The 20,183-nt window shown below is 38.7% G+C and overlaps 1 protein-coding gene and 1 long non-coding RNA gene across 4 annotated transcripts in view; one reads left to right on the top strand and one right to left on the bottom strand.

The window, feature by feature from the left end:
- The window catches only part of MTMR8 (myotubularin related protein 8), a 128,456-nt gene extending 108,283 nt beyond the window's left edge, over positions 1-20,173 (top strand). For 2 of the 3 annotated variants that reach the window (XR_004262002.1, XR_004262003.1), the window contains 3 exons: positions 12,305-12,431; positions 14,360-19,602; positions 19,648-20,173. Coding sequence is in view for 1 of the 3 variants with exons in the window: in XM_032255794.1 (XP_032111685.1) it covers positions 12,305-12,431; positions 14,360-14,884 (652 nt within the window). In the remaining 2 variants the exon portion in view is untranslated. Of the gene's footprint in view, positions 1-12,304; positions 12,432-14,359; positions 19,603-19,647 lie in introns of those variants that run through there. The other variant, XM_032255794.1, reaches the window with a different exon arrangement.
- The window catches only part of LOC116535020, a 167,331-nt gene that overhangs the window by 72,035 nt on the left and 75,113 nt on the right, over positions 1-20,183 (bottom strand). The gene's annotated exons all lie outside the window — the stretch shown is intronic.

Here is a 20,183-nt window from a genome sequence, read left to right as displayed (position 1 = left end):
AGTGCCCCAGTAAACATACATGTGCATGTATCTTTATAGTAGAATTATTTATAATCTTTTGGGTATATACCTAGTAATGAGATTGCTGGGGGTCAAATGGTATTTCTAATTCTAGATCCTTGAGGAATCACCACATTGTCTTCCACAATGCTTGAACTAATTTATACCCTCACCAACAGTATGAAACATTCCTGTTTCTCCACATCCTTTCCAGCATCTGGTGTTTCCTGACTTTTTAATGATCGCCATTCTAACTGGCATGAGATGTGGTTTTGATTTCCATTTCTCTAATGACCAGTGATGTTGAGCTTCTTTTCATGTTTGTTGGCTGCATAAATGTCTTCTTTTGAGAAGTGTCTGTTCATATCCTTCACCCGCTTTTTTGATGGAGTAGCTGGTTTTTTTCTTATAAATTTTTTAAAGTTATTTGTAGATTCTGGATATTAGCTCTTTTTGAGATGGTTAGATTGCAAAGATTTTCTCCCATTCTGTAGATTGCCTGTTCACTCTGATGATACTTTCTTTTGCTTTTGTTTTATTAGATCCCATTTGTCAATTTTGGCTTTTGTTGCCATTGCTTTTGGTGTTTTAGTCATGAAGTCTTTGCCCATGCCTGTGTCCTGAATGGTATTCCCTAGGTTTTGTTCTAGGGTTTTTGTGATTTTAGGTCTTACACTTAAGTCTTTAACCCATCTTGAGTTAATTTTTGTATAAGGAAGAGATCCAGTTTCAGCTTTCTGCATATGGCTAGCCAGTTTCTCCAGCACCATTTATTAAACAGGGAATCCTTTCCTCATTGCTTGTTTTTGTCAGGTTTGTCAAAGATCAGATGGTTGTAGGTGTGTGGCATTATTACCGAGATCTCTGTTCTGTTCCATTCATCTATATATCTGTTTTGGTACCAGTATCATGCTGTTTTTGTTACTGTAGCCTTGTAATGTAGTTTGAAGTCAGGTAGCTTGATGCCTCCAGCTTTTTTTATTTTACTTAGGATTGTCTTGGCTATGCAGGCTCTTTTTTGGTTCCATATGATATTTAAAGTAGTTTTTCCAATTCTGTGAAAAAAGTCAATAGTAGCTTGATGGGGATAGCATTGAATCTGTAAATTACTTTGGGCAGGGTGGCCATTTTCATGATATTGAGTCTTCTATCCATCAGCATGGGATGTTTTTTCCATTTGTTTGTGTTCTTTCTTATTTCCTTGAGCAGTGGTTTATAGCTCTCTTTTAAAAGGTACTTCACATCCCTTGTAAGTTGTATTCCTAGGTATTTTATTCTCTTTGTAGCAATTGTGAATGGGAGTTCACTCATGATTTGGCTCTCTGTTATTGGTATACAGACATGCTTGTGATTTTTGCACGTTGATTTTGTATCCTGAGACTTCGCTGAAGTTGCATATTCGTTTAAGGAGATTTTGGGCTGGGATGATAAGGTTTTCTAAATATACAATTATGTCATTTGCAAACAGACAATTTGACTTTCTCTTTTCCTAATTGAATACCCTTTCTTTCTTTCTCTTGCCTGATTGCCCTGACGAGAACTTCCAATACTATGTTGAATAGGAGTGGTGAGAGAGGGCATCCTTGTCTTGTGCCAGTTTTCAAAGGGAATGCTTCCAGTTGTTTTCCATTCAATATGATATTTCCTGTGGGTTTGTCATAAATAGTTCTTATTATTTTGAGCTATATTCTTTCAATACCTATTTTATTGAGAGTTTTTAGCATGAAGGGCTGTTGAATTGTTGAAGGCCTTTTCTGCACCTCTTGAGATAATCGTTTGGTTTTTGTCACTAGTTCTGTTTATGTGATGGATTTATTGATTTGAGTATGTTGAACCAGCCTTTCATCCCCAGGATGAAGCCAACTTGATCGTGGTGGAAAAAGTTTTTGATGTGCTGCTGGATACAGTTTGCCAGTATTTTATTGAGGATTTTTGCATCAGTGTTCATCAGGGATATTGGACTGAAGTTTTCTTTTTGTTTTTATTTCTCTTCCAGGTTTTGGTACCAGAATGATGCTGGCCTCATAAAACAATATACAATCTTAACTCAGTATAGAGACATAAACATTTATAGCTGTCTCTTACCATATCAATATACAAATGCATATTCTTTTCAATCATATTTATATTTATTATTGAAGTACATTAAATATTTTCTGATATTAATACTGCCACTCCTTTTTAATACATCTCAATTTTAGTGATCATTTTTAGTGATAATTTTCTATTATGTAAATAATACCTTCTTATTTTTCCCAAATAAAGCTGATGGATGATACAATGTCTGAGATTTTGTATGTAACAGAAAGTCTTTCTGTCATTTTCACATAAGAATTATAACCTGGATGTGTCTAAATTCTTGGATGATTATATTTCTCTTTCAGTTTTTTTTTTGTTTGTTTTTTTTTTGAGACGGAGTTTCGCTCCTGTTACCCAGTCTGGAGCGCAATGGCGCGATCTCGGCTCACCGCAACCTCTGCCTCCTGGGTTCAGGCAATTCTCCTGCCTCAGCCTCCTGAGTAGCTGAGATTACAGGCATGCGCCACCATGCCCAGCTAATTTTTTGTATTTTTTAGTAGAGACGGGGTTTCACCATGTTGACCAGGATGGTCTTGATCTCTTGACCTCGTGATCCACCCGCCTCGGCCTCCCAAAGTGCTGGGATTACAGGCGTGAGCCACCGCGCCCGGCCCTCTTTCAGTTTTGCAATATTTCCTTATCGTTTTCTGAAATGGAATGTTTAAGAAACTTCGAGGTTTTTGTTGTTTTTGTTTGTTTGTTTTGTATCTGTGAGAGTAACTTTCCTAATGTTTTTGGAATTTAAAAATCTCAGCAGTGCATACTGAACATGTTTCCTTTATCAGCTTACTTATTCCAAAATAAAGTAAAGTAAAATAAAATTAAAAAAAAAAAGTTTGGGAGGATTCCCTCTTTTTCTATTGTTTGGAATAGTTTCAGAAGGAATGGTAGCAGCTCCTCTTTGTACCTCTGGTAGAGCTTGGCTGTGAATCTCTCTGGTTCTGTACTTTTTTTGGTTGGTAGGCTGTTAATTGTTGCCTCAATTTTAGAACTTGTTATTGGTCTATTAAGGGATTAGACTTCCTCCTGGTTCAGTCTTGGGAGGGTGTCTGTGTCCAGGAATTTATTCATTTCTTCTTGATTTTCTAGTTTATTTGCATAGAGGTGTTTATGGTATTCTCTGATGATAGTTTGTATTTCTGTGGGATTGGCAGTGATATCCCCTTTATCATTTTTTATTGCATTGATTTGATTTTTCTCTCGTTTCTTCTTAGTCTGGCTAGTGGTCTCTCTTGTTGATCTTTCCAAAAAACCAGCTCCTGAATTCAATGATTTTTTTTTGAAGGGTTTTTCATGTCTCCATCTCCTTCAGTTCTGCTCCGATCTTAGTTATGTCTTGTGTTCTGCTACCTCTTGAATTTGTTTGCTCTTGCTTCTCTAGTTCTTTTAATTGTGATGTTATGGTCTTGATTTTAGATCCTTCCTGCTTTCTCTTGTGGGCATTTAGTGCTATAAATTTCCTTCTCCATACTGCTTTAAATGTGTCCCAGAAATTCTGGCATGTTGTGTCTTTGTTCTCTTTGGTTTCAAATAAAATCTTTATTTCTGCCTTAATTTCATTATTAACCCAATAGTCATTCAGGAGAAGGTTGTTCATTTCCCATGTAGTTGTGTGGTTTTGAGTGAGTTTCTTAATCCTGAGTTCTAATTTGATTGCACTGTGGTCTGAGAGACTGTTTGTTATGATTTCTGTACTTTCGTATTTGCTGAGGAGTGTTTTACTTCCAATTATGTGGTCAATTTTTTTTTATTGTACTTTAGGTTTTGAGGCACATGTGCAGATCATGCAGGATTGTTGCATAGGTACACACATGGCAATGTGATTTGCTACCTCCATCCCTCCATCACCTACATCTGGCATTTCTCCCCATGTTATCCCTCCCTGACCTCCCCACCCTCCAACCGCTGTACCTCCCTTGGCCCCCACAACAGACCCCGGTGTGTGATGGTCCCCTCCCTGTGTCCGTGTGTTCTCATTATTGATCGCCCACCTATGAGTGAGAACATGCGGTGTTTGATTTTCTGTTCTGTGTCAGTTTGCTGAGAATGATGGATTTCAGATTCATCCAAGTCCCTGCAAAGGACATGAACTCATCATTTTTTATGGCTGCATAGTATTCCATGGTATACATGGACCACATTTTCCTTGTCCAGTCTTGTCGATGGGCATTTGGGTTGGTTCCAGGTCTTTGGTATTGTAAACAGTGCCACTACGAACATACATGTTCATGTGTCTTTATAATAGAATGATTTGTAATCCTTTGGGTATATACCCAGTAATGGGATTGCAGAGTCGAATGGAATTTCTATTTCTAGGTCCTTGAGGAAGCACCACACTGTCTTCCATAATGGTTCAACTAGTTTACACTCCCACCAACAATGTAAAAGTGTTCCTATTTCTCCACATCCTCTCCAGCATCTGTTGTCTCCAGATCTTTTAATGATCGCCATTCTAGAGGTGGTATCTCAATGTGATTTTGATTTTGCATTTCTCTAATAATCAGTGATATGAGCATTTGTTCGTGTTTGTTGGCCTCATATATGTCTTCTTCTGAAAAGTGTCTGTTCATATCCTTTGCCCACTTTTGGTTGGGTTTGTTTGTTTTTTTCTTGTAAATCTGTTTAAGTTATTTGTAGATTCTGGATATTAGCCCTTTGTCAGATGGGTAGATTGCAAAAATTTTTTACCATTCTGTTGGTTGCTGGTTCACTCTAATGACTGTTTCTTTTGCCGTGCAGAAGCTGTGGAGTTTAATTAGGTCCCATTTGTCTATTTTGGCTTTTGTTGTCAATGCTTTTGGTGTTGTGGTCATGAAGTCCTTGCCTACGACTATGTCCTGAATGGTTTTGCCTAGATTTTCTTCTAGGATTTTTATGGTGTTAGGTCTTATGTTTAAGTCTTTAATCCATCTGGAGTTGATTTTAGTGTAAGGTGTCAGGAAGGGGTCCAGTTTCTGCTTTCTGCACACTGCTAGCCAGTTTTCCCAATACCATTTATTAAATAGGGAATCCTTTCCCCATTGCTTGTTTTTGTTAGGTTTGTCAAAGATCAGATGGTTGTAGATGTGCGATGTTGCCTCCAGGGCCTCTGTTCTGTTCCATTGGTCTATGTCTCTGTTTTAGTACCAGTACCATGTTGTTTTGATTACTGTAGCCTTGTAGTATAATTTGAAATCAGGTAGCATGATGCTTCGAGCTTTGTTCTTTTTGCTTAGGATTGTCTTGGCTATGCAGGCTCTCTTTTGGTTCCATATGAAGTTTAAGGTGTTTTTTTCCAGTTCTGTGAAGAAGATCATTGGTAGCTTGATGGGGATAGTGATCAATATATAAATTACTTTGGGCAGTAAGGCCATTTTCACGATATGGATTCTTCCTAACCATGGGCATGGAATGGTTCTCTGTTTGTGTCCTCTCTTATTTCCTAGAGCAGTTATTTGTAGTTCTCCTTGAAGAGATCCTTTACATCCTTTGTTAGTTGTATTCCTAAGTATTTTATTCTCTTTGTAGCAATTGTGAAAGGGAGTTTGCTCATGTTTTGGCTCTCTGATAGTCTGTTATTGGTGTATAGAATTGCTTCTGATATCTGCAGATTGATTTTGTATCCTGAGACTTTGCTGAAGTTGCTTATCAGTTTAAGAGAGATTTTGGGCTGAAAGTATAGGGTCTTCTAAATATACAATCATGTTGTCTGCAAATAGAGACAATTTGACTTCCTCTTTTCTTAATTGAATACCCTTTTTTTTTTTCTTACCTAATTGCTCTGGCTAGAACTTCCAATACTATATTGTATAGGAGTGGTGAGAGAGGGCATCCTTGTCTAGTACCAGATTTCAAAGGGAATGCTTCCAGTTTTTGCCTATTCATTATTATATTGGCTGTAGGTTTGTCGTAAATAGCTTTTAGTGTTTTCAGATATGTTCCTTCGATAGATCGCTTTTATTATTTTGAGGTATGTTCCATTGATACCTAGTTTATTGAGGGTTTGTAGCATAAAGAGCTGTTGAATTTTGTCAAAGGCCTTCTCTGCATCTGTTGAAATAATCATGTGTTTTTTAGTCTTTGGTTCTGTTTATATGACAGATTACATTTATAGATTTGCGTATGTTGAACCAGCCTTGAATCACCAGTATGAAGCCTAGTTGGTCTTGATGGATAAGCTTTTTGATGTGCTGTTGCATTCAGTTTGCTAGTATTTTATTGAAGATTTTTGCATCTATGTTCACCGTGGATATTGGCCTGATGTTTTCTTTTTTTGTTGAGTCTCTGTCGGGTTTTGGTATCAGGATGATGTTGATCTCATAAAATGATTTGGAAAGGATTCCTTCTTTTTGTATTGTTTGGAATAGTTTCAGAAGGAATGATACCAGCTCCTCTTTGTACATCTGGTAGAATTCAGCTGTGGAATCATCTGGACGTGGACTCTTTTTGGTTGGTAGGCTATTAATTGCTGCCTCAACTTCATCCCTTGTTATTGGTCTATTCATGGTTTCAACTTCTTCCTGGTTTGGGAGGGTGCAAGTGTCCAGGAATTTATCCATTTCTTCCAGGTTTACTGGTTTATATACATGAGATGTTTTTAGTAATCTCTGATTGTAGTTTGTATTTCTGTGGAATCAGTGGTGATGTCGCTTTTATCGTTTTTTATTGCATCTATTTGATTCTTCTCACTTTTCTTTTTTTTTAATCTGGCTAGCAGCCTGTCTAGTTCGTTGATCTTTTCAAAAAACCAGCTCCTGGAATTATTGATTTGTTTTGAAGGATTTTTGTGTGTCTCTATCTCCTTCAGTTCTACTCTGATCTTAGTTATTTCTTGTCTTCTGCTAGCTTTTGAGTTTTTTTGATCTTGCTCCTCTAGCTCTTTCAATTTTGATGATATGCTATCGATTTTAGATCTTCCTTCACTTCTTATGTGGGCATTTATTGCTATAAATTTCCCTCTAGACACTGCTTTAAATTTGTCTCAGAGGTTCCGGTATGTTATGTCTTCATTCTCGTTGGTTTCAAAGAACATCTTCATTTCTGCCTTCATTTCATTGTTTATCCAGTCAACATTCAGGAGCCAGTTGTTCAGTTTCCATGAAGCTGAGTGGTTCTGAGTTAATTTCTGAATTCTAAGTTGTAATTTGATTCCACTGTGGCCTAAGAGACTGTTTGTTATGATTTCTGTTCTTTTGCATTTGCTGAGGAGTGATTTTCTTTCGATTATGTGGTTAGTTTTAGAGTAGGTGCAATACAGTGCTGAGAAGAATGTATATTCTATGGATTTGGGGTGGAGAGTTCTGTAGATATCTATTAGGTCTGCTTGGTCCAGTTCTAAGTTCAAGTCCTGGATATCCTTGTTAATTTTCTGTCTCGTTGATCTGTCTAATATTTACAGTGTAGTGTTAAAGTCGCCCACTGTTATTGTGTGGGAGTCTAAATCTCTTTGTAGGTCATTAAGAACTTGCTTTATATACCTGAGTGCTCCTGTATTGGGTGTGAATATATTTAGGATCATGAGCTCTTCTTGATGCATTGATCCTTTTACCATTACGTAATGTCCTTCTTTGTCTCTTTTCATCTTTGTTGGTTTAAAGTCCATTGTATCAGAGACTAGGATTGCAACTCCTGCTTTTTTTGCTCTCCAATTGCTTGATAAATCTTCCTCCATCCCTTTATTTTGAGCCTATGTGTGTCCTTGCATGTGAGATGGGTTTCCTGGTTACAACACACGGATGGGTCTTGACTTGTTATCCAATTTGCCAGTCTGTGTGTTTTGATTGGGACATTTAGCCCATTTACCTTTAAGGTTAATATTGTTATGTGTGAATTTGATCCTGCCATTTTGATGCTAGCTGGATGTTTTGCCTGATAATTGATGCATTTTTTTCATTGTGACAATGGTCTTCACCATTTGGTATGTTTTTGGAGTAGCTGGTACTGGTTGTTTCTTTCCTTGTTTAGTGCTTATTTCAGGAGCTCTTGTAAGGCAGGTGTTATAGTGACGAAATCTCTCAGCAATGCTTGTCCATAAAGTATTTTCTTTCTCCTTCGTTATGAAGATTTGTTTGGCTGGATATGAAATTCCAGGTTGAAAGTTCTTTTCTTTAAGGATGTCGAATATTGGCCCCCACTCTCTTCTGGCTTGTAGGGTTTCTTCAGAGAGATCTGCTGCGAGTCTGATGGGCTTCCCTTTGTGGGTAAGTTGACCTTTTTCTCTGGCTTCCCTTAGCATACTTTCCTTCATTTCAACCCCAGTGAATCTGACAATTGTTTGCCTTGTGGTTGCTCTTCTTGAGGAATATGTGTGTGGCGCTCTCTGTATTTCCTGGACTTGAATGGTGGCCTGGCTTGCTAGGTTGGGGAAGTTTACCTAGATAATATCCTGAAGAGTGTTTTCCAGCTTGGATTCATTCTCTCTGTCACATTCAGGTACACCTATCAAACGTAGAATAGGTCTTTTCACATAATCCCATATTTCTTGGAGGCTTTGTTCATTTCCTCTCATTCTTTTTTCTCTATTCTTGCATTCTCATTTTATTTCATTGAGTTGATCTTCAATCTCTGATATTCTTTCTTCTGCTTGGTTGATTCAGCTATTGAAACTTGTATATGCTTTGCGAAGTTCTTGTGCTGTGTTTTTCAGCTCCATCAAGTCATTTATATTCTTCTCTAAGCTGTTTATTCTAGTTAGCATCTCGTCTAACCTTTTTTCTATGTTCTTAGTTTCTTTGCATTGGGTTAGCATGTGTTCTTTTAGCTCTGAGTTATTACCCACCTTCTTTTTTTTTTTTTTTTGAGACGGAGTTTCGCTCTTGTTACCCAGGCTGGAGTGCAATGGCGCGATCTCGGCTCACCGCAACCTCTGCCTCCTGGGTTCAGGCAATTCTCCTGCCTCAGCCTCCTGAGTAGCTGGGATTACAGGCAGGTGCCACCATGCCCAGCTAATTTTTTGTAGTTTTAGTAGAGACGGGATTTCACCATGTTGACCAGGATGGTCTCGATCTCTTGACCTCGTGATCCACCCACCTCAGCCTCCCAAAGTGCTAGGGTTACAGGCGTGAGCCACTGCGCCCGGCCATTACCCACCTTCTGAAGCCTGTTTCTGTCACGTCATCAGATTCATTCTCTATCCATCTTTGATCCCTAGCTGGTGAGGAGTTGTGATCCTTTGGAGGAGGAAAGTCATTCTGGTTTTTGGTGTTTTCATTTTTTTTTGCACTGGTTTCTTCCCATCTTAGTGGCTTTTCTACCTGTGGTCTTTGTAGTTGGTGACTTTCAGATGGGGTCTCTGAGTGGACATCCTTTTTGTTGATGATGAAGTTATTTCTTTCTGTTTCTTCGTTTTCCTTCTAATAGTCAGGCCCTCTGCTGCAGGACTGCTGTAGGTCCACTCCAGACCCTGCTTGCCTGGGGATCACCCATGGGGAATGCAGGACAGTGAGGGTTGCTGCCAGTTTCTTCTTCTGTTATATTCTTCCCAGAGGGTACCTGCCAGATGTCAGCCTGAGCTCTCCTTTATGAGGTGTCTCTTTGGGTATATGGGGGTTGGGGAGGTTTTTGAGGAGACAGTCTGTCCCTTATAGGAGCTGAAGTGCTGTGCTGGGAGCTCCGTTGTTCCGTGCAGAGATGCTGGGCAGGTACTTTTAAGTCTGCTGCAGCAGAACTCATAGCCGCCTCTTTTCCCAACTGCTCTTTCCTAGGAAGGTCAGTTTTATTTTTAAGTTTCTGTCATGCTGCTGCCTTTTTTCATAGATGCCCTGCCCCCATGGAGTAGTCTACTCACAGTCTGCCAGCAGAGGCATTGCTGAGCTGCTACAGGCTCTGCCCACCTGCTGTATGAACTGCCTCAGTAGTGGCAGACTGCCTCAGTAGTGGGGAATGCCCTTACCCCCACTGAGCAGGACCATCCTGAGTGTAGCTGTGCTTCCTGTGAAATTCTCAATCCAGACCGTTTCAGATTGCCTGTTTTGTGGGGGTGGTACCCACCAAGCCAGATCACCTGGCTCCCTGTCTCTGCCCTTCCCTTTCAGTTGAATGGGCGGCTCTGTCTCCTAAGCATTCCAGGCACCAGTTGAAATGGCTGCCCAGATTTATGTGAGTTTCTGTGCAGCAAGCCAGCACCAGCTGAAACCGCCATGCTGAAAACTCATGGTGCTTTTTGACCCAGGAATCTCCTGGTCTGTGGGAAGTGAAAATTTGTTTGGAAATGCGGTGGGCACTCACTCTCTGCGTTGTTCCTGCTGGGAACTGCACTCCAGAGCTGTTCCTATCCAGCCATCTTGGATCTCTACCTATATGGTCAATTTTAGAATAAGTATGATGTGGTGCTGAGAAGAATGTATATTCTGTTGATTTGGGGTGGAGAGTTCTGTAGATATATGTTAGGTTCGCTTGATCCAGATCTGAGTTCAAGTCCTGGATATCCTTGTTAATTTTCTGTCTTTTTGATCTTGACAACAAGATGAGTGGGGTGTTAAAATCTCCCACTATTATTGTGTGGGAGTCTAATTCTCCTTGTAGGTCTCTAAGAACTTGCTTTATGAATCTGGGTGCTCAAAATGATCTCTGTCTTTGACTTTTGACAATTTGATTATTATGTGTCTTAGTGTGGATTTCTTTGGATTCATCCTATTGGGTCATTTCAGCTTCCTAGATCTGGATGTCCATTTCCTTTTTTAGATTTAGGGAGTTTTCAGCCATTATTTCTTTAAGTAAGATTCCTAGTCCTTCCTGTCTTCTCTTCTGACTCCCATAATGCATGTACTGGTCTGCTAATTAATGGTGTCCCATAATTTCTTTAAGCTATTTTAGCTTTTTATTCTTTTCTTTATACCCTCTGACTGGATAATGACAGTCTGTGTTTGAGTCTGCTTATTATTTCTTCTGCTTGCTCTAGTCTGTCATTGAACTCCTCTATTGGATTTTTTATTTCAGTTACTATATTCTTCAGCTTTAAGACATCTGCCTATTCTTTTAAATTTTCTGTCTCTGTTGAAATTTTCTTTTTGTTCATGGATTGTTCTCTTGATTTTGTTGAGCTTTTCCATGGTGTATATTTTGAATTGTTTGTTAGGCAATCCATATATTTTCACTTCATTAGAGTTAGTTTCTGGAGTTTTAACTTGTTTCTTTGTTCGGATTTTGCTACCCTTTTTCTGCACATCATAAGAATCCACTACCTTTCTCAGTCATATGGATTGGCCTTTTACAGGAGAAGACATTCATCAGCCAACCAACCCAGAGCTTCTATGGGCTTTTTAAACCACTTTGCTAGTTTAAACTGCTTTCTTTGTTATTAGTGGCCCCCAGGCATCCAGAGTTTGTCCAGTCTCATCAATGCTCCTAGACAGGTAGCACCAAAGCCATTCTCTTGGTAGCTCCTGGAGAATTTAGAATGCTGGATGCATGTTCCAACCCTTTTCCTTCCCAGGGAGAAGCTGGGAACTGGGATTTTTCCCCTACTCTGTGTTAAGCCAGATACAGAGCTGTGGTGCGTGCCAGCATGCTAGTTGAAATTGCCGTTTTCTTCTCTGTAGCCCTCAGGATACTATGACATACCAGATACTTTCAACTCTGAAATAGGTGTGAAAGAAGCCAGTCTTTCAAGTGACACCTGGAAAAGTTGGTATTATATGTGCAGTCTGACTTCTCCCATTCTGAGGTAAAAGGTGGGACTGGGGGTTTCCTCCTGATCCTATGGAACTGTGCTGGGAGTTGGGATTATGATGAATGGATGTTCTGCTTTTTCTACAGATGTTTTGTTTACAATCTGGCTGGTTTCATACTCATCCAGGGTGCAGGAGCCTCTCCATGTGTTGCTGGGTTTCTCATAAAGGGAATTGATCTTTCTGCTGCAATTAAATCAGTGTATCCATTGGGGGAAAGAGGGTCCAGGGCTTCCTATTCTGCCATCTTGCTGATGTCACTTCTCTCCCTTATTATTTCATAAAACTATATGTGAATTTTTAATTGTCTCAAAGTAAAAGCTTAATTTGATTGTTTAAAAGAACCTCAAGTTTGCTAAAGTCTAAAATGTCTCCTTCAGCTGAGATTTTTTTGCTGGTATCTTTACTCTTCCCAATTATGAGCATGTCTAGTCTTTTTAATGCCATCACATTACAGTGCTCTTGAGATCTTCCCACCTACTAGGCTAATATTTTCTTGGCACAAGGAAAACATTGGTAATCAATTACTCCAGCAAAACTAACCCATTTTCCCCCCCTCCCCTTGTTGTCTATTTGAGGTTCTGGTGTGGGATGTATAACCGCTTTGACAAAGGGCTGCAGCCCAAGCAGAGTATGCTAGAGAGCCTCCTGGAAATTAAGAAACAGAGAGCAATGCTGGAGACAGATGTGCATGAACTAGAAAAGGTGAGGAGAAAACTCCCAAAGAGAGATATTCTTGCCCCTTCTGGGTAGGTCCAGCCTGCTTGGACTTGAGTTAATACTTGTAGAAAGCTGCCTGGCTGGCTTTTCTATACTCTTTGGCTTTCCATGTGACCCATGTGTATAAAGCTTTGTGCATAACTCCTTTTGTTACTTCCCAAAATGTGGTAAATATGTCACTTAACTAGAAAAAAACAAGTGAATTTGTTCCCTTATCTTTTTTTGGATCTGGATGGAATGATTAGCAGGAACAAGAAGGAATGACAGAGAAATCACATAGCATTTGTTATCCATCAAGAGAATAAGCATAATATCTTGGGTATGCTGATAAGAACAGTGCAATTGCTGTCTTCCAATTAGGAAAATCTTATAAAAGAAGATTTGTATTATTTCCCATGTAGACTGCAAACTCTGCTTATTGAGTGACCATGTTGGACACAGGTTACAGAAGTCAAAAAGCATTTCTTGTTGATTTCATAAACTGAGCTGCTTATGAAATGTAGGGATCCCTAAAGGTTTGTTTGAAGGACAGGGAAAGGGTATCTCTTATAAAAGAATTATTGGAAATGGTGTGCTATTCAGGAACTGGGTGTGAACCCACTTTAAGCCAAATAAGGCATAGCTTTCCTGCTCCCTGTAAGTAAACAAATGTCATTTTATTGTGAAAATAAATGTGTTGTAATTATATCAGATCCCAAACATTTTAATGTCCTATTGGGAGGCAACAACCAGTTACTTGGTTCCGTTTAAAAAAAAAAAAAAATGGTTTGTGGGAACTGGGGGGGGAACTAAAGCATAACTTAAAATCATAGAAAACATGCAACCCAGGAAGGCCCAGCCCTAAGTAGATTAGATGTAGTAGATAAACTTCTTCTTACGGCTCCTCTTTTAGCTACTAGCAGATTCTTCCACAAGGCCCTCAGGGAAGGTCCCCTATTCTAGACCCAGCCCTCTCACTTATCCCTGCCTGACTCCTGAGAAAGAATCAGATTCATTTCACATAGACTTAGATCACTCTGGAAAGGCTTCCTTTTGAAGTATGTATGTGTATTTATGTATGTGTTATTAACTTTCTTTTTTTAATACAGAGAAGAAAAACAAAAATGGCTTATAATATCACCCAGACAACCCTGTTGACTTTAAAAAAAAAAAAAAGGCAATATAGGTATAAAGTTAGAAAATACAGAATACAATAAGGTACAAAATAAAAAGTTTAAAAGACTCCCCCCACCACCTTCAGAAAAATGTATGCATTCTACCTTCACTGATGTATGCATTTTTCTGAAGAGAAGATCCATAATTTTCATCAGGTTTTCAATGAGGCCTTATGACCCCAAAGAATCACTGTTGTAAAGTATCAGTCATATTATCTCAGAAAGTGAAAATATCTATTAGAGGTAGCATGAGGTAGGCAACAGGTCATAGACTTTGGCATTAGGCAGATGCAGGGTCAGATCCTAGTTCTTCACTTCCAGCATGTGTGAATTTGGGTGACTTACTTAAATTCTCTGAGCCTCAGTTTCTTTATCTGTAAATATAGCTAATACTTAAACTAATAGGTTTATTATAAGGATGAAGGGAAATGCTGTATGTAAAGTACCCAGCACATAGAGGTATTAAATAAATATTAGTGATCTATTCCCTTGTCCTCTCCCCATCCCATGAACAAAATTGCACTTATCAGAAAAGAGGACTTTTATAGATATAAGACCTTTGAGATTCTTCAATGGTAGGGCTTCTAAAGTACTATGGCCTGTGATGAGGGAAAGATGTTGTGGGGGAGGAGGTGAGCAAAAGGCCATTTGCTACCATTATAAGTCACAGCAGCAGGACCTCTGCAGGTCAGGGTGATGTTTGCCTAGTTTTTTCTCCTGTTTCTAATTCTTCTCAACCCTTTTTTGCTCCTGAGGCAGAAACTAAAAGCCCGTGATGAGCCACCAGAAGAGATCTGTACCTGCTCTCAATTAGGAAACTTACTATCCCAACATCTGGGAAGTCCTTTGACCAATCCTCTTGGCTTTATGGGTATTGATGGAGACCTGAATACCTTGATGGAAAATGGCACCCTCTCCAGGGAAGGAGGCCTCCGAGCTCAGATGGATCAAGTAAAAAGCCAGTGTGCAGACCTCCACCGTGACTGTTGTGGGATTGTGGGCAGCCTTAGGGCCATAAATATCTATGGGGATGTGGGCATCTCTGGAGACAGAGGCATCTATGGAGACATGAGTACCTCTGAGACTACAGAGTTCTCCAGAGACTTAGGAATCTCTGGGGCCATGGACATCTCTGAGGCCACGGGTATCTCTGGAAACATGGGTATTTCTGAGGCCAGGGGTTTATCTGGAGAGCTGGGTTTCCCTGGGGATATGGGCATCTTGGGAGACACAGGCATCTCCAAGGCCAGCACCAATGAGGCAGACTACTCCAAGCAGCAGTGAATTAGTTACTCATCTGCTTCCATGCTAGGTACACCTACAGCAGCTACAATGATTATTGTCCCAGAGAGGGCTCTGCTACTTTTCCAATTGGTTTAAGCGGGTGAGGCCAGGGCACCCCTCTTCCCACTTAAGAGTCTAGAAGGAAATTACTTTACCGATTAAGTGACCAATATGTTCATATTAAGCAGTACAGAGTATAGCCAAGGCAAAGAATATGTTATTGTTCTAAAATGGGATTTAACTATAGAAATGTTGCCTCTCAGCTGAGACATGTATTAAACTGGTTCTACTATCTGTTTTCCTTAATGATTGACCTCCCCTATTTTCTACCCTCACTGATGTAATGTGAGAGTGAATGGAAGTATTTTCACAATGGTCAATAACGACCCATTTGAGGGGATGGAGAGATGGTATACACCAGGTAACTAAATTGCAGAATATATTAAAAGAAAATTTTACTTTCAGGTATTCTTAAGTCATGAGATGTTAGCTAACATTATTGCTAATGGAGACATACAATATTTCCCTGAGAAAGAAATCAAAATGATGCTTAATTGTTAGCATGAGTGCATGGGTGTTTGGTGGTTTGAAACATGTAAGGAAAGTTTTCTTAAGTTATGACACTTGCTCTCTCCAACCCACACCCCACCTAGGTCTTGTTATAATACTTAGCCAGTTCCCTTTTTCATAGATGGCTCATAGGTAAACTTGAATCCACTACAGTCTGAAATTATAAATTTCAAATTAATGAGTTTTGTATTAATAACATTGATTAATAGCATTCTCAGCATCGGTTCAGGAAGTAATTGAAAATCTTGGTGCTTCAGACTCAGACTGAGACATGGTCTATGTGCTTATCTGGGTTTTTGCAAAATACATCCCGTTTTGGGTCTTTTTATGAAGACAAGTGGTTTCCCTTTTCTGGATATCACATGAGATTTTTGGATTTTTTAGGCACAATTGGCCCTACTTTTAAATCTGGTAGGTTTATCACCTTGTGCTAATGTACACTTTTGAATAAAGTCCATTCTGATAGCATATACAGATACTCCTGGGGAAAGGGATGTATTTTTATTTAAACATCAGATTTTCTCCTAGAGCTTGATATACTTGATGGGTTTTTCATCTTTCCTGTTGGATATTTAGTCATGATTTTGCCACTTCCACATACTGAGAGTAGGATAGGCCTTGGTCAGTTTGGATCATGCTCTGTATATTCTCAGCAATTCCAGAACTCTTAATGCCAACAGAATACAGGTCCTCAACCAAAATGTCTTTTCCAAATACTCTATATTTGGCTTAAGCTAAAAAATTAGATGACTTAAAGAGGCATCTCTTGATTTTCACATCCAGTTGTGCACATAGAAATCTCTAGAGGATTTAGGTGCTTTCCTTCAAAAAAATCTCTAAAGGCTTAGGTGCTTTTCTTTGAAAGAAAAGGGGTACTTTTTAAGGGTTTAATTTATGTGTAGGAGAGGAATACCAGGATAGCTCCTTGATTTCTTTTCCCTAGCTAAACTATTTACCCAAAACAACCTCTTTAGTGGAAGAACTGTAAATCATTTTGGTTGTCTTTTTTTAATATATAAATGGAGTCATTTTTCTGTTTATTTCCTCTTGGTAACTGTTTTAATTCTTTGTTTTTAAAGAACTCTTAATTTATTTGGAACTTTCCCATTAATAAATAGGGCCATATCTTACTTACATCTTTTTGATAGCTGCCTTGATCTTATAATTTTAAAGCATGAGGATGATTTCCTTTTGTATCTCTCTTGTCCTCCTCTTTCCATGATTTAGTCCTTACTTTATATAAACTAAATCATCATTTGACTTCTTTTGGAAAATAAAACGGGGTCTGTACACACCATTTTGATCTGGAAGTTACATGTAATTCTGGCTTTGTGAAGGACGTTGCCAAAAAGGATGACGGTACCAATCTGCCACCAGTGAGCCATTCTGGAGCTTGCTCCCACACCTTTCTCCCATATCTCAATCTGTATTTTGCAGTCCATTAATTAGCATGATGTTCTGGATAGAGTGTGTTGAGTTTTCAGGGAAGAAAGTAAAAAGGTAAATGGTAAGACAGAGTAGTTTTTGCAAATAAAAAAAATTAAGCCTTGATTTATTCCTAAAGATCTGTACAAGGACAGTACATAGTACCTAACCTTATTTCTTAGATCAAAAACAAAATAATAGTGAAAGGAAAGACTTTTCAATATAATTCTAAACTGAGAAGTGGTAAACCACAACCCTGGTATTTCCAAAAGTAAAAACAAAATTTTTAAAAGACTGTATTATTTTGTTAATTAAGGCCACAGGAGCAATTTCAGTCTCAAAATCTGTGAGGTCAGTTAGTTTGGTCTTCGATATTTTTACTCTCCAACATGTCCCATTATTGCTTGCATATAACAAATACAGAACTAAGAAAAAAAAAAGCTGCGTGAAAATCACCTATTTATTCTCAACACCCAACACCTTTTGGGTTTACAGTTGGATTTGAAAATCTGAGAGAAGAAAAAGATGGAATCCAGATATTTATACACTAGTAAAAGCAGAGTAGCTATCTGTAGGTAGGAGCTCAGCAATAGTGAGGAGACTTATGAAGGTAAGTTGGCAGGAGTACTAGAAAAGATGATCTATTAATGGCTTTCACTTCATACTCTGATATAACACCTATGCCGCAAAAGAAATATGACTCCCTACCCACACTGTCCTACCCTACCAGTTCCCCAAGCAGAAATTCCATTCTCATGTGACTGCTTTACTTAAATTGGAAGGCATTTAACCACCTGCCACTGTCATCCACTAATCTGACCTCTGCCTGCTTTCTACACAAGTTTCACAGGCCTGGGGTTACTGCTTATCTTTTCTAAACATGAAGCATGCTCTGTTTCTGTGCTTGTGGCCAGACTCAAATTCTACCATGGCCACTGTTTTAAAAATTCATTAATTATTTGCTTAGTTGATGAAATGACAGATTTATCACAGTAATAAAGCAATCTTAAATAACAAACTTAAATAACAGCTAACACTTTTGACTTTTTAAAGAAGAAATTCACTAATAAGGCTTGCTCTATGAAAGAAAACCTGAAATTATATAGAACTAACCACAAGAATGTAAAGCTTATGGTGTATATATTAGACATATATATCTTTGGAAAGTAGCCTTAGAAATTATCTTCAATTACCAGCAAGTCAGTTGTCATTGCCTGCCAACATGCATGAAACACCTTTAGTCTGAGATAGCCCTCACACTTCACTAGAAGTGAGACCTTTCTCAGAATACTTCCAGCCAAAAGGAATCCAAATCTTTTTAAGAGGTGCTTTTCAAACCTAATTGGTAACTATTTAAGTTGGGTTTTAATTAAGTAGAAAGAGAAGTTTAATAACTAAAGATGATCGTGTTAGATCTTTGTTACATACTGGCTTTTATTAAACACCCAACTTTTCTTGATGCTAATTAGGCTTTGATATACTTTTGAGAAATCTCTCTGTGAGAGTATTTTATTAAGTGTCCTTTTTTCTAAACAATTGTTTAGGGAAATGTAAATTACCTTTATGTTAAAATACCTCTCTCAAAAGGGGTTTACTATACTCCAGATTGGTTTATACCTAGGAAGATAATTCTCACCTTCTCTATTAATTCCCAGTGTGTATAATTTAGTGATATATAAACCAAATCTTTACCCCACCTTCAGGCTTCTCACTCTCAGAATTCTATGTATGATACAGGCAGATTCTCCAACCAAATCTGGTTGCTTTATTCTAAGTGCCAAATCTACACCTGCTTTTTGATACAGACATTTAAAAACAAACAAAAAGACATGGCTTAAGCCTTACATGTTATTCCTATGGTTTTTTTGTTTGTTTTTGTTTTAATATACTGTGAAGAAACGGTTGGGCTGTCAGGCAATACCAAACAGACAGAGGGAAAGATGTTAGGTCATAAACGACTCTTGTTTTCTTGTCCTTTTAAAGGCAGTTGTGATTTCAAAGTATGTGATGGTAGCATAGAAACTTTTCCAAAGAAAAAAGAAAAAGAAAATCTGCTTTTCAAGCCCTATAGAACATGTCTTCTCTGATTCCCTGGCTGTGGGACTGACAGTCTTTCCCTTACTTTTAAATAGGAAGTACTAGTATTGTCACGAGCCTTGGCAGCTCATGTCTCCTTTACATGTCAATGCAAGTAAAAGCATGTTACATTCTCTACGATTTGTGACTTGTTTTCACAAAAGACAAGTGTGCTTTGAAAGCAGCTGTCTCATTTAGATCCATGGGTCTTGCAGGAACTGAGAAGTTGGCATGCTAAGTCTGGTGCCCTGTCCCTGGGTGCTTTTTAAAGCATTGGGGGTAACTTAAAAGCCTTTTTCTCTTCCAAAGCTTTATTAACCTTTCAACCATTTTCATGGCTTCGTACTCTGACTTTTTAGAGGGCCCTACACCAGCCCTAACAGAATCCTAGTTGTAGAAAAAGAGGTGGGAAAGGTGAAGGGAAGAGAATAATAATAAAGAAATACACCTGGCCAGTTCAATAAAAAGAGTGTATACTTATTCATGATTACCAGCATTCCAGTTATTTAAAATTTCATGTGCTCCTTGAGATTAAATTGTTCATAATAAGGTCCAAAAGTCTTCTTTTCCAAGTGGTACTGAGAGTAATCTATTTTCTTTTTAAGGCTTTTACACTGGTAGAAACTCTTTCCTTAAGAATGCTATGAGTTTTGTATTTTCGCTTTTACAGTGGTAGAAATTCTTTCCTTAAGAATGCTTTGAGTTTTGTATTTTCGTTGTCAATACTTTTCTCTGTTATGATATGTAGTCCTGGGTTTTCTTTTATTTTTAGAGAGTTAAGGCTGATGGGTGGTATTCTCTCCCCTTAGTATGTCCCTGAGGCAGATCAGTCCTTAGCCCTCTTTTTGCTTCTTGTGCTGAAGCATCATTGGATTTCTCACCAGTCAGATGAGAAACATACACCAAAGTCATAGATAATCACTGTTCAAACACCCATGTCCTCTGGTCCCACTTCACATGCATTTGGCCATACTAGTTCACATGCAGTGCCTCCAAGTCTCCACCTCACTTGCATTTGCAGACAGGGTGATTTATTTCGTGAATGCCAGTGAGAAGCAGAGCACATATACTGCTTCTGAAACAGCATGTTGTATATTCTACTTTGACAATGCGTCTGGCTTAGGAACAGCTAACAAGTTCAGTCCTTTCAGAATATAGCTCATGGTACAGCTGTGTGTGTGTGTGTGTGTGTGTGTGTGTGTGTGTGTGTGTGTGTGTGTGTGTGTGT

This window comes from Sapajus apella, unplaced genomic scaffold (assembly GCF_009761245.1).
Source record: "Sapajus apella isolate SASKATOON/1434 unplaced genomic scaffold, GSC_monkey_1.0 scaffold91, whole genome shotgun sequence".
Classification (NCBI taxonomy): Eukaryota; Metazoa; Chordata; class Mammalia; order Primates; family Cebidae; genus Sapajus; species Sapajus apella.
Note: the sequence above shows the minus strand (reverse complement) of the source record. Positions and strands in the feature narration are given on the sequence as shown.